Consider the following 13,518-nt stretch of genomic DNA (forward strand, 5'->3'; position numbering starts at 1 on the left):
GCTGCTATCGCTGGCACAAATGAGGCCACATCTGAGGTCTTGCGATGTGACCTAAATATTGAGACAAAACTCTACCATTTTAAGTGTTTGCAGATGTATTTCTGAAAAATATGAGTTCTGGATAGTAAACACGAGCAGTTGCAAATGCTCAGACATATTACTTGTGGCAGGAGAGCATATGCTGGGCCTAGAAGAGTGCTATAAATGTCCTGCCAGCTTTACCCACAAGCACTCACTTCAGGGCTCCCATCTGCATAATTGCAAACACAAGGAGATTCCACGGAAACCCAATTCTGAAAAACCCTACCTATGTTAAAAAGCACAGTCAGGCTGGAATTAGGATCAAATAAATCTTGATTTATTCTATAGACATTTGGTTCCTAAAAAAAATGCATTTATCCAAACTGCCTGTCATCAGTAAGATAGATGACTAGCCATTGAACTACTTAAGTGACAGCATGGCCTGGTTTTGTCAACAGGAAAATAAGCTTGATCACTACCTTTACCAAATCTTAAATTATTCTGTCCATACTGTCCCATGTTATTCTACAGAGTGGGTAGAACTGGGACAGTCTGGTTAACTGAAGTTCCAAATAGTATTACTGAGGGAAACCAAGCACATCTCTTGAAATTATTTATTTATCTTTACAACCTACTTTTTCTGTTTGTAACTTTGGGGATTAATAAGAGTAATAATATACCAGAAAGTATTCTGTCCAAAAAATAACCACACATCTCAATGGCTGGAGGCAATGGGAGTTCAGTTCACCTATGCTCTCCAGTCTAGGCAGTTGCTCCTGAGATGTCTCAACATGTATCCATTTCACAACCATGTTATTTTTATTGGCTAAAGCAAGAATGATCATAAGATGTCTATTTTTTAAATCATCAACTTAACAAATTAAGCCATGTCTAACACTAATATGGCTGAATGAAAGAAATAAGACTGTCTGCATGTTTGTTTGTGTGGGTGGGGTATCCACACAATCTGCTGAGCTGTCCCAGGGCCACAGCTGCATGTGGCTGGTTAATGATAGAAAGACATCCAGTATCATCCAAGGCTTGTCTTGTGCTTAGGCAGCCTATTAGGCTGTGCCAGGGATGGCACAGCACAGTTCAATCCCTCTCTTCCACACTAGTGCCCTAACTATAAGGGTGTCCCACCAGAGAAGTTTACACTGAATTCCACAGAAGGGGAGCCTAGAAGAGGCACTTTCACATGATATTTTAAATACACATTGGGGGAACAGCAGAAACAACACAAGCAGTAAGTTGCACAAGATATCACTCACAGTGCCCAAAATCCAGCTCACTTTCCAACAGGTGAAAGCCAATTACCCTCTACTTGAATAGAGGAGCCCATATATGTCACAGCTGAAGATACCTTTCATTTTCCACAAAAAAACAAACACACATTTCCACAACTCAAACACACATTTTCACCTCAACCTTTCTGCAATGAACTGCAGAAATGCTGCTTTTTGCTCCTCCTCCAGGCTCTAAATCGATGGGAGCGCTGTGTTGGTCATGAAGGATGGTGCTACATCAGCAATAGAAGCAGATGGGCAGGGATGATTCAGTGTCTTACATTCCCTAATGGTGACCTTGAGGCAATCTCGTGGTCAGCATGTAGCCTTACAACTCTTCAGAAGATCCACTGATTATAAATGAAGGATAAAATGCAATTTAGCTTGCTCTATTTGGATTGTTTAAATTTTTTTGTAGTTGTTTACGTTTTGGAAGTCTCCCTCTATAGTGTTTTGCGGTGATTTAAAAAGACTTCTTAATACTTTTAATGTCTTAAATCTACCACCTCATTTCCCTTTAGAGCAAAATTATGGGACTTCAGTGATGGGTTTACCTTACTGTTTAAAATATTATATTGTGAATGTTATATTATATATGTAATTTATGTTAACTTTAAACCAAAATACATTTCAGTAGTAGATACAGTTCATACTTAACAAATGCAATCACACTAGAAAGACAGCTGTTAACGTATTAAATATTTAGTTTTCTTTAGGTCAGAAATGCCCTTTCCCTTCCATTTCTTAGATTAATTTTTTAAAAAATCAAAATGACCAACTAACATTTCTTTTGTAAAAACGAAAAGAGGCAAACCAAGGCAAGGGACAATAACAGAACTCACTTTTATCTCAACACATTCGTTAAGGTGTACCAACTTACAATAAACCAAAATCCCTTAATTTGTATTTTATCATATTTAATTAACATTCAGTCTTTCTTACATTTGGAGACACCACAGACTGTAAAAGGTTAAAACACCTCACAGTTATTTGGGGCAGAAAAATAGGAAAAAATAAAGCCAAGGGAGGAATTATGTGTGTTTTTCACTTAAGCCAGACGAGCAGGAAGAAAGTCTCTTGGGCATGATTTCTCAGTGTTTTGCAGTGTAGTCAAAATGTTTGAGAAGGTTTTGGTGATTATATAAAAAATTTAAATTAAAAACTTTCAGAATTTTTCAGCTAGAATAGTTATTTCCAACTCCTCATTATCAAAACTTTGTATCACATTTCAGATCCTGTAACTCAGACTACCTCCCATTACATTCAGTATCACAAAATTTCGGACTGTATAAAGCTGCATCTCTTTATCTTACAATTCTAAATGTAATTCAGAAGGCAATTCATCTGTAAGGCAGTGCTCCATCAACTGAGCTCTGTTTACTGCTCTTGGCCTGCAGAAGAATTGCTGATGGTTTGCTGACAGCTGGCTGTCTCTCAGCACTCAAAGCTGCTATCTTGGCTCATCTGCTTCAAGCAGTCTGCCAGCCTGGAAGGAAGCAAGAAGGAACAAAGGAGGACAAGGAGGAAACAAGGAAGGACAAAGCCTGGCTATCAGATATTAAGGGGAGGTAAAATGAGCTGCCCAAATACTGGTAGAGGAACAATGTCTTTGGAAAGAAGCAAAGCAAAAATGAAGCAGCACAGTCCGCAGCGAAGCAAGAAGCACAGAGATGCAGATAATGTGGTGTAAGAAGATGCATGGAAGTAAAAGGCTACTAAAACTGGGCAAAGGAAAGGCAGTGGCATATAGTGAAAAAATAGACTTTACAAATGCGATTAACAAGTATTTGAAAGAAGATAAACCATGTAATCTTCTAGAAATGAGAGTCAAACCCATCCAGTCTTTCCTCAAGTAAGTAATTATTAATATCTAACTATACCACAACATCAGCAGGACAGAATTCAATAATGAGACAATCTTATACCATAAATCTCTCAGTATATACAACAGCGATATGGTGAAGAATCTTTTCTTTTAAGGCATCTTTCACTTTAAGGGCTTGTTCATTGCTTTTAATTAAATCAAATTTAAAGATGAACAGCAAAAAAAAAAGTATTTTTTAACAAATGGACATATCAACCAATTTAAAACAACATAAACATGAAGCATAATAGCTATTAACTAAAAAAATAAAATTAAAAAGACAAAACCTAACAAAACGAACAAATCAGTACATAAAGATATGTCAGCAATTTAATCACTTACAGGCTCTCCTTGATGTCCTTCTAGGCCTGGAGATCCAGGCTGCCCAACTTCTCCCTTTAAAATAAAAAAGTCTTAATAAAACAACTTTATTTGCACAATAAATATTATTATTTTAAATAGTAAATGATATTTTTAATCTAAGTAAAATTTCAAAGCAATATACATTGAGACTTCACCAAACAAACATCTCTTAACAGTTTAATACACAGCAAGAAGTGTCATCAATCCAACATTCTCTCATGTTGTGTCTGACAGCTGTCAAACAGCTTGCAAAGAGATGAGAGAAAATTTTCTGTTCACTCAGAACAGCAATTTCTGGTAGAAAAAAATGCATAAAACAATAACAAACTGTTACTGTCTAATTGTTAGCATAAATAATATTATGAAAAATATTTCAAAGTACTTCAGAATACAGCAATACAAAAAATGATCAAATATTTATCAAAGTATGTATGATACTGAAGTACTTGGAAAATCTGAATAATTCCAGAAATAAAAGCACATAAAAAAGGCAAAGATATAGATATAGATGTAGATAGATATATACACATACACATGTATAAAATAATCTGGCACTAATCAACTTAAAATTATAAGACCTGAACTTCAAGGAACAATGGGTAGCATCTGGGTTTCCAGCCATGTTTTTTCCACATTCTTTCCCAAAATTAATATTGTAAAAACCAGGAAAGCTCCTACAGAAATTTCCTTCAAAGACAGCCTGTTTTTTACTGTTCTGAATTTGATTACAGACCCAAAATGAAGCAATATTTTATAGCAAGCAGATGTTGAAGTCAGGCTAACAAAATGTTTGAATGAAAAATATGGCTTCTATTAACTATTGTATTATAAAATTAATAGAAGCTAATGAGCACATCATATTTTTGGTACTACAATAAGGAAAATAGTCCAGAAAATGTCTTTCAGTTTAAATTTACACACATTTACACAATATTCTGAATTCTCTGTATATTGCTTACAGAGAATTCAGTGAGTGTAAAACATATACTCCAAATATATGTACTCTCCAAATGCATGCTTTAGTAACACAATGCTTCACTCTAAATTGCCACCAGTGACAATTAAAATTTGATGTTAATGTTAACTGTGACTATTACCTGTCCATGTTATCAAATACCAGAGAAGAAAAAAATCTAATATCTATTTTTTCCTATGTTCTGAAGTACCAGAGAAGAAATTTCTCCTCCAACTTAGCAATGATACCTGTGTATGTGTGTGTGTGTGTGTATGTATATATACATATATATATATATATATACATACGCACACATATATATATAAAATAAGAGAGGATTTATTTGAAATAAATTCCTGGAGGTAACCAAGCTCATATCACAGATAACAGAAGTCTAGTCTGGACAATTGATGGAAGATTGATTCAGCTGACCAGACACCAGGAGTTGAATTCCACTGCTCAAATACAGACATTTGATCATATCATTTGATCATATTTGAGTTACCCCGTGGTATCTTGCCTACTCCCACTCCTGAAAGGCACTGGCTTTCCATAGGACTTATGTCATATTTTTCAGCTCCCTGAGGATGTTTTGGACACTAATGCACTTCAAATGCATCAGGGGCTTTTTATGTGCACAACTAAACTGAAACCTATGAGTCTGCCTTCTCTGAGCTGAATTACTCTCCAGACTCCACTGGCATTACCCTGGATCCACCCCATTGACAGCTGCTGCCGGGAAGGTTTTAGGTCTCTCATGGGTAATGTGTCATATGTCCCTGCTGCAGCAGATGTGACAGATATGCCAGGTGCATCCCCAACTGCTCTAGACAAGCATGGTCACAAAACAGAAGATCCAGATCTCCAAATAGAGCAATATGAATTTAAAATTCAAAATGCAGTCCAAATTTTGCATTTTTGAACACTGCAGTAACATTAATCTTGAGCAGCCCTAGATAATTTCATTATTATTAAAAAAAAAACTTCTAGGAACAAAGGTGTTGTTGAAAAACTTCTTTAGATCAATTCAATTGAGCATTTACATCACATATTATTAAAATCTTTTCCCTGTGAACTTATAACTGATACTACAAGTCTATGTTTTCACAAATTAGAACAGTGCAAGCAACAACTTGTCAAACAAAACATCCAGTAAGCTCACAAACTGCAATACATTCTAGAAACACCAGGTCCTGTTGCCTTTTTTACAGTAGACACATTCTTAGTTGACTTGAAAACTGTTCTATATCAAATATGAACAGCACTGCATAGTGAAGAGAATAAGAAAACATACAAAAATATTAATCCAGTACTGAAGGTACTTTCCCCTAATTTTGCTGCAGCTCCTTTCAAAAGCAATTATGTTCTCCAGTGTATGCTTGTATATGAATCTCTTTACCAGAATCACAGGGTTAGAGAAACACACAAGGATATCAGAGATAAAGCATAAACAATCTCTAGTGATCACTAATACACTCTTAATAAAAGCTTTTCTTTTGCTCACTGAACAATTGAAAACAATGAAATCTGCTCATCACTGCAGTAAACTTTCACAGCTCTCAGTAACAACATTATTTTGATTTCCCGTAACACTCCACAGAATAATCTCAGTATGTTTGCACCATGAGCAATGCTATTGAAGACTTTTATCAAGATATTAATATCCATTTCTACATACCTTGAATCCAGGACTGCCTGGTAATCCATCTTTCCCATTTCTGCCAGGGTCTCCCTGTGGTAACATTTAACAGCATCAGCAGGTAAATTAACAAGCAAAAGCTAATGACAAATTGTCTTCAGAAAACTTACTGATCGCCCAGGCAGTCCTGGCAACCCTGTATCACCCTTCTCTCCTTTTGAACCCTGAGAAAAACAACAAGTGGAAAGTTAAGTAGTGCTCTATGTTTGTGCTGTAAATTCAATATATTTCACCAATAATTCATGTATGTTATTTCTTATTTTGAAAAAGTACAGAAGATCTGTTTCTTTCTCAAGTCAGGCAGTTGCCAATTAATAATTACAACCCCATTACATAAACAAAAATATGCTTCAAACTACAGAAATGCTAACACAGGCACTCTTTCAAATTGCTTAAAACTCTAGACTAAACACATGAAGAAAATATAAGGCCAGGTGAAAATATAGCTGTTAATGGCCAATTATACTCTCTGCTTTATATAAATTACAGATTAAGACATCTCTCTTTCCATCTGCTATCAGCCCCACTCCTTTTATGTGCTCTTCTCCTCCCTCGCCTAACTCCTCTCCTGCTCTCTTGCTTGGTTATATGTACATCTGTATTAAAAAACACAGACTTCTTTGTAGTACAATTATTACATATGCCCTGTATATGGTGTGTTACACCATAGACATATTCACAAAAAATACATGCATTTGTGCTATGTGAAAATGAATTACACCAATCCCCTAGCAGAATGAAAAGGTTCTCAAAATATCCAAATAAGCAGAGCATGAGTTTGACATTACTAAATGTAAATACATCCAGTAAATTTGACATTACTAAATTTGATGTTACTAAATGTAAATACATCCATTAAAAGCATGGAAGATTTTTCTGAGCTGTAAATAAAGAATTACATTTTCTGTGAATATGCATGTTATAAAAATATCAATTATGTTGTCTGCGGTTCCCATGCCCAGGCTCCCAGTGGGAATGTGGGGGCTCCATGAGGGGAGGCCAGGGCTGCCCCAGCCGGACACAGCTGGTTCCAGCCAGACACAATCGGTTCCAGACGGGCACAGCCAGTTCCAGCCAGACACAACCGGTTCCAGCCAGACACAACCGGTTCCAGCCAGACACAGCCGGTTCCATCTGGTTCCATCTGGTTCCAGCCAGACAGACACAGCCGGTTCCAGCCAGACACAGCCGGTTCCATCTGGTTCCAGCCGGTTCCAGCCAGACAGACACAGCCGGTTCCAGCCAGACACAGCCGGTTCCAGCCAGACACAACCGGTTCCAGCTGGTTTGAGCCGGGCACAGCCAGACACAGCTGGTTCCAGCCGATTCCAGCCAGACACAACCTGTTCCAGCTGGTTCCAGCCAGGCACAGCCAGTTCCGGGCGGATCCAACTGCGCACTGCAGGGTGAGGCTGAGCCACGGCCAGGGTGGGAGTGTGGAATGAGTTTAACAAGGGACAGAAACACGACACCAGCAAAATGAGGAAAGAGGAGAAAAGTGGCAGCTCTGCAGACAGCAAGAAGAGGGTGCTGGAGCAGAGATTCCCCTGTAGCCTTTGGAGGGGTATGATGGAGCTGTGGTAACCAAGGTGCAGCCCATGGAGAATCCGTGCAAGGCCAGGTTTGCCCTGAAGGCCCACAGCCCATGCGAAGGACCCGCCCTGGAGCAGGGGAGGAGGGTGAGGGGAAGAGCAGGGAGAAGCTGTTAAAAACCACCCTACCTCACTTCCTATTTCCTATCCCATGAAGGAGAGAAATTGAGCCTGGGAAAAGGCAGGGTAGAGGAGAAGGGGGTTTAGTTGGTTTTTTGGGGGTTTTTTTCCTCACTATCCAGACTTATTTTGGTTGCCAATAAATTAAATTAATTTTCCCCAAATAGCCACTGGTTTGCCTGTGACAGTAACTGGCAGGTGATCTCTCTTATCTGGACCATCAAGCTTTTCCATCTTACATTCTCCCCTGTACTGCTGAGAAGGGAGATTGAGAGAGGTGCCTGGGGGTTTGCACCAGGCATCCAGTCTAGGTGACCCCATCACAGATACCAATAGCATTTTGCTTTAATTTATGTTTATAAAGTCACTTGCCTTTTTTCCATATATTCCTGGCACTCCTTGATCTCCTTTAGGACCTCTTTCTCCCTAGATAAAATGTATGTGAGCAAGTTAATTTTTAAAATAGAAGTAGTTACCTGAAGATATATTTATATATAAATAAAGTATACATGTATAGCAGAAGGCAAAGAAGGCAAAGAGCTCCATGTAAGCCCAAGCCTTAAACGCAAATCCTGAATTTGCACAGTTTTCCTAGAGGAGAAGGCCAGAATGCCCGACACTGATGGTGAGACAATCCACAGCTTGCAGGCTTAAGGGTTCTACTTTCTATAGAAGACACTTTGTGATTTTCATTGCTTCAATATAGGCAGGAACCTAAGTGAAAATTCAGCTCCTTGGAAAGGGCTGGACTTTTCTGAAGACCTTATTTGAAGAGTTAAAAATAATAATTTGGAAAAACTAAGAGGTAAATTCTGTTGAGTACTAACATAGATGAGCAAAAACTATGGGGAAAATTGTTTTGGGGAACACACACATGAACTAAAATCACTGTGACAGATCAGAACTGTTCTTCAAAATGCCGTCACTCAAGTAGAATGACATAGAATTGTTTTTATTTTTTTAAACATTATTTGTGATGAAGAATCCTCTAAGTAGTAGTAAAATCAAATTAATATAAAATCCCATAGAGCAAGACAGATATTAAATAACAGGAGGTTTCTATTGTTCGGTATCTATGTAATGAAGTCCCATGGCATGTATCTTCCCTAGATATCACTTCCATATCTATTAATCTTGAGCAATTCATCAAATTCTCTGAAATAGTATTGTATATAGACATGTTTACCCTTTATATTGAACTACAGGGCAAGCTGAAACACAGGAATATTTTAACAAGAAATATTCAATTTCAACCTTTGGTGCTGGCATCCCATGTAATCCAGGAAAACCAGGTAGTCCACTGTCACCCTGAAACAGCAAACATATTTTAAATCCTTGTATCAAAATAGTGGTAATATCCTACAACAACATTCATATTCTTGTGATCAAGTGATCAACAAATAGTGGAAACATGTAATATATTACAGTATCAACTTTTAACATTGGTATGATGATCAATAAGAGGTTTTTTATCTTTAAACAAAATTCATTACATAAAAGAAAAGCCTTAATCACTAAATTTCAGAGTAAATTTACAGTACTTTTTTAGTAAGTCTTACGGAGGTCCAAAAGCAGCTATTTATGACCTTATGACATTTCCTACCAGCTTACCCTGGATAAGTGAAGTATTAAAAGTAAGATACTAAGTATCTACTCTACAAAAGAAACTAAATTAAACCAAAATACACTTATAAAACAACTTTGGCAATTTGACAAATGAGTTTTCATTTCAGAGGAAGAAATAATCCACTTAGGTTAAAACAGTTAGCAATTGAAAAGACAAGGCAAAATACCAGTTCTTTTTATTGTTCTCAGACGTGTCAGGTATCAGGAATTCCAAACTTTTGCTGTTGGTACCTGACAATTTGTCTTCAAGTTCTCTTGAGCAATAACAATGAAATCCTGAATTACAACTTGTCACTACTTGATTTGAAACAATAAAACCAATCCTAGTTCCTTGGTTCAGTAGACTACTTCCCATGAAAAAACAGCTAACCACAAAATCATTTTTGGGCAATCAGAATGCTTTCTTTCTGTTAATGCCTACTTTTATATTGAACAATATATTTCAATTTGTTTAATATATTTCAATCAGATAGAAGGAATAGTAAACTATGCTTAGAAAGTTATTTTATATAATATTTCAAATTCTAAGACAAGGGTTAAACCAGGACAACATGTCTCAATGCTGTTTATCAAAGCCATTCATGCCTTTGCAGATTTGGAAAGGTCTGTCATGTGTTTGCAGTAGGCAGGAACACGACCACAGGAATGACAGCTTGTGGTTTAATGCTATCACAATATCTCTCAACAAATAATTATTAAAAGCAGACAATGGAATGGAGTTTAAAAATCAGCAAAGGTTACAAAATTAACACTTCATATATCCATTGCTTCTTAATGAAAAAGTGTGGAGTCTTGATTTCTACTCAGAAGTGGTGGTTCAATTATTGGATAAACTAAAACATTTGGAAATGAAAACAATTTTAAATTAGCTACTATAGAAACTTTACAAGTAATGGGATGAAATAAAGAGACGAAAATTTGGGCAGAATTTCCAGGAAAAATATTCTAATGGCAAGACCTTTTTTACAATGGAAATGTTCTCTAAAACAGTGGTGGAAGCCCTATTTCTTGGCTTATTTTACACAAGGCTAGACTGAGCAATAGGAAATATTCTATCTGTCACAACCCTACACTGTGAGGCAATTAGAGTTTTTCATCAGCAGCATCTTCATTTCTCCACACAGCCCAATACTGACTGATTAGATTAACTTCTACAATCAATTAGATTGAGATGAAATTAAGCACAGAACACATAAGCAATTTTCAGCTCTAACCATGAATTTGAGAATTCTGCTGAACAGCAATGAATTTAAGGATCTAGTTATCGGAAACTTTAGAAAGAAATTCTAAGATCTGTTGGGAAAATAAGTACTTGTTTTACAGAAAGGGCTTTGGAGTTTTAATGAATCAAAACCAAAATAACTGTCATTACAATCAGCTTAGAATTCTTCTAAACATAGGGCAGAAATGTGAGAGAATGCCACAGCCAATGGACAGTTTATTCACTGTGTATACAGAAGATCCCAAGTCAAGTTTATCCTGATTACCAGGAGAGAGTTACATATAAGCTTCCACATCTGTCAGTATCTCCAAGCTACTGGCTACACCTCAGCTAGAATTTTCCACAAAGAGTTTTGGGTTCAGTTAGCCAGTGCTTTCTGATATAAAGTGCCATCCAGGAATTCCTACCTTAATCATCTGGATACTCACTTAAAGAGAAAAAGGGTGAAAAGAATTAAGAAAAAACCCATTCTGACAGATGTCTGTATTGTGCTTCCAGGTACCCATACTTAGATACACTTTCTAAGTATATGTTATTCAGTGAATTAAAGTTGTTACTGGCAGTGCCAAAGCCTATATAAACTTTAATAAATAAAAAAGGGTTAGATTCAGAATTTAAATTTAGGATTCTTAGTCCTTCCTTATTACCCTTTTAGCAAACAATTCTCACAGAACATTCATGTGAAAATACTGATACTATTACCTGTACAACCAAAAATTATAAAAGGTAAGAGTAAAAGCTTTTTATCTATCATTCTGGTTTAGGTTCTTTTACCTTTGCTCCATCTTTTCCTGGTTCTCCCTTGATACCTGGCAAGCCACGAGGTCCCTAGATTGAGAAAGAAATGAACACCAACTCAAATACTGATAATACTAATACAATCTGATACAGAATTAGACACAGAAATGTGACACAACATGGGCCAGAGACCAATGTGTCAGCTGCCTGGTTCCAACATTTCGATGACTGGACACAAAAGCAGAACTAAGCACAATGTGTACCCATGGATGAACATGGCACACTATCATAATCCACGACTGAGGAACACTCAAACAATTTTTTCTTCTAACCAAGGAACACCCCAAAAAAAAAAAAAAAGAATGTCACACAGCCCTATTAGCCTGTTCAAAATCACAACCTGTCTACGTGTGAGGCCAGAGATGTCCCCTTCAATAGCCCATCAGACAGCCTCCACATATTTTGCCATTTTGCAGGCTTGCTCTTGGCCTCAGCAGGCTCTCAGATTTTGTGGATTTAATTCCACTAATGAGTAAATCCTTGACTATCATTCAGACTGGATCAGGCCACAAGCAAAATACAGCACAGGTTTCCAACAACTGTCTCTGGAAGGACTACTAAATTAATACAACAAAGAAAAAGAACTCTCCTCCGTCAATCTGTGCTTTATGTGAAAACTTGCTTGGGACTTGTGAATCGTGGGCAATCCATGACCATGACAAGACTTCAGATCACTGCTAGAGATTCACAGAAAAATTGAACAAACTACCGTTGGCTTCTGGATTGGGATAAAAATATCTAAGCTGTGGCTGAGTCCATCTTCTAGAGGCTTTACCTAGCCCTGCTTCTAACTGTTAGCCTACCAACAAACCCCAAAGCCATATGAATTTCAAAGCAATTCACCCAAGGATGGCCCCTCATTCATGACACCCCTTACGTCCTCTTCATTCCCCACACCTCAGCTCTCAGTGACAAATGAGATATTGAGAGAGACTTGGCAGGATTTGTCTCAGATATTCAAATTCTAGGAATCAAATAGAAACTTACTTGAATCCCTGGAGTTCCTGGGATACCTGGAGTTCCTGCTGATCCCTGGTATCCCTAAGGAAAAGAACCAAGACTTGTGACTTTTCAAAAGCAACATACACAAATTTCAAAATACCTATTTAAAAAGAAAAAACCCAATCCTTGCGCTTACTAAAAAACTTTTGTCACAATCCTATAATTTTACGTCACAGATTTTAGCAACTACTATGGCAATCATACATTTGGGATTTAGATTTCAGCCTTCAAAAGCTTTCATATCTGCAGCTGAAGTTCTCATCCTCCAGACTTTAGCTAAAACCAGTCATTTTAGAATTGTTACACAAAAGCATAACAAACATATTGTTTTATTTTCCACTGGGAAAAAAAAAAAGAAATTAATCCACATATGTAGCACATTTTTTTTTTCTCTCTCTCTCTTAAGAAAAATAGCTGAAACTGGCCAAGACTTTTAAAGGCTTTTATCCAGTTACAGAAATCAGCTTTAACAAACAAGGTATGTTCTAATACATTATGCAGCTAGTTTTATAATATCTCTGCATAATAAAAATTCCATTCTTGATACTAAGCACTTAGCTATGAACTTGAAGGTATATAACAGTCTATACAAACAAAAATAATTTGAATGACTGAGACTACAAAAAGAAATACTAAATAATTCATGAGTTAAAAAGAGAATTTCAGGAATGCTTTGCTAGAAATCAACATTGGCAGAACAAGAGAACCTTTACAGAAACCAAAATATATGTCTATATTTTAGTATATTTTATTCAATTGGTACAGCAAAGATAGCCAGTTTTCATGCAAAATTAACAAGGGCTTTAAAAAAATCCTTTAAGAGAGGCAAGTTACTGAAGAATAAGAATTTTGCTTGGCTCATTTAAAAACATGTCCTTGCAGTAGACAAAATGAGCTATCAAGAGGATTTTTTAAAGAAAACATATAAAGCAAGAAGAGAAATTGTTCTATAATATTCTGAGGCTATTTG

At 36.8% G+C, this 13,518-nt stretch overlaps 1 protein-coding gene across 2 annotated transcripts in view; it reads right to left on the bottom strand.

Moving 5' to 3' along the window:
• Positions 1 to 13,518, bottom strand: part of COL21A1 (collagen type XXI alpha 1 chain) — a 67,911-nt gene that overhangs the window by 31,934 nt on the left and 22,459 nt on the right. For both annotated transcript variants that reach the window (XM_066545884.1, XM_066545885.1), the window contains 7 exons: positions 12,534 to 12,587; positions 11,523 to 11,576; positions 9,155 to 9,208; positions 8,273 to 8,326; positions 6,299 to 6,352; positions 6,168 to 6,221; positions 3,514 to 3,567 (listed from right to left, as the gene is read on the bottom strand). In XM_066545884.1, coding sequence (XP_066401981.1) covers positions 3,514 to 3,567; positions 6,168 to 6,221; positions 6,299 to 6,352; positions 8,273 to 8,326; positions 9,155 to 9,208; positions 11,523 to 11,576; positions 12,534 to 12,587 — 378 coding nt within the window. The remainder of the gene's footprint in view (positions 1 to 3,513; positions 3,568 to 6,167; positions 6,222 to 6,298; positions 6,353 to 8,272; positions 8,327 to 9,154; positions 9,209 to 11,522; positions 11,577 to 12,533; positions 12,588 to 13,518) is intronic.

Source organism: Molothrus aeneus, chromosome 3 (genome assembly GCF_037042795.1).
Source record: "Molothrus aeneus isolate 106 chromosome 3, BPBGC_Maene_1.0, whole genome shotgun sequence".
NCBI classification, from domain to species: Eukaryota; Metazoa; Chordata; class Aves; order Passeriformes; family Icteridae; genus Molothrus; species Molothrus aeneus.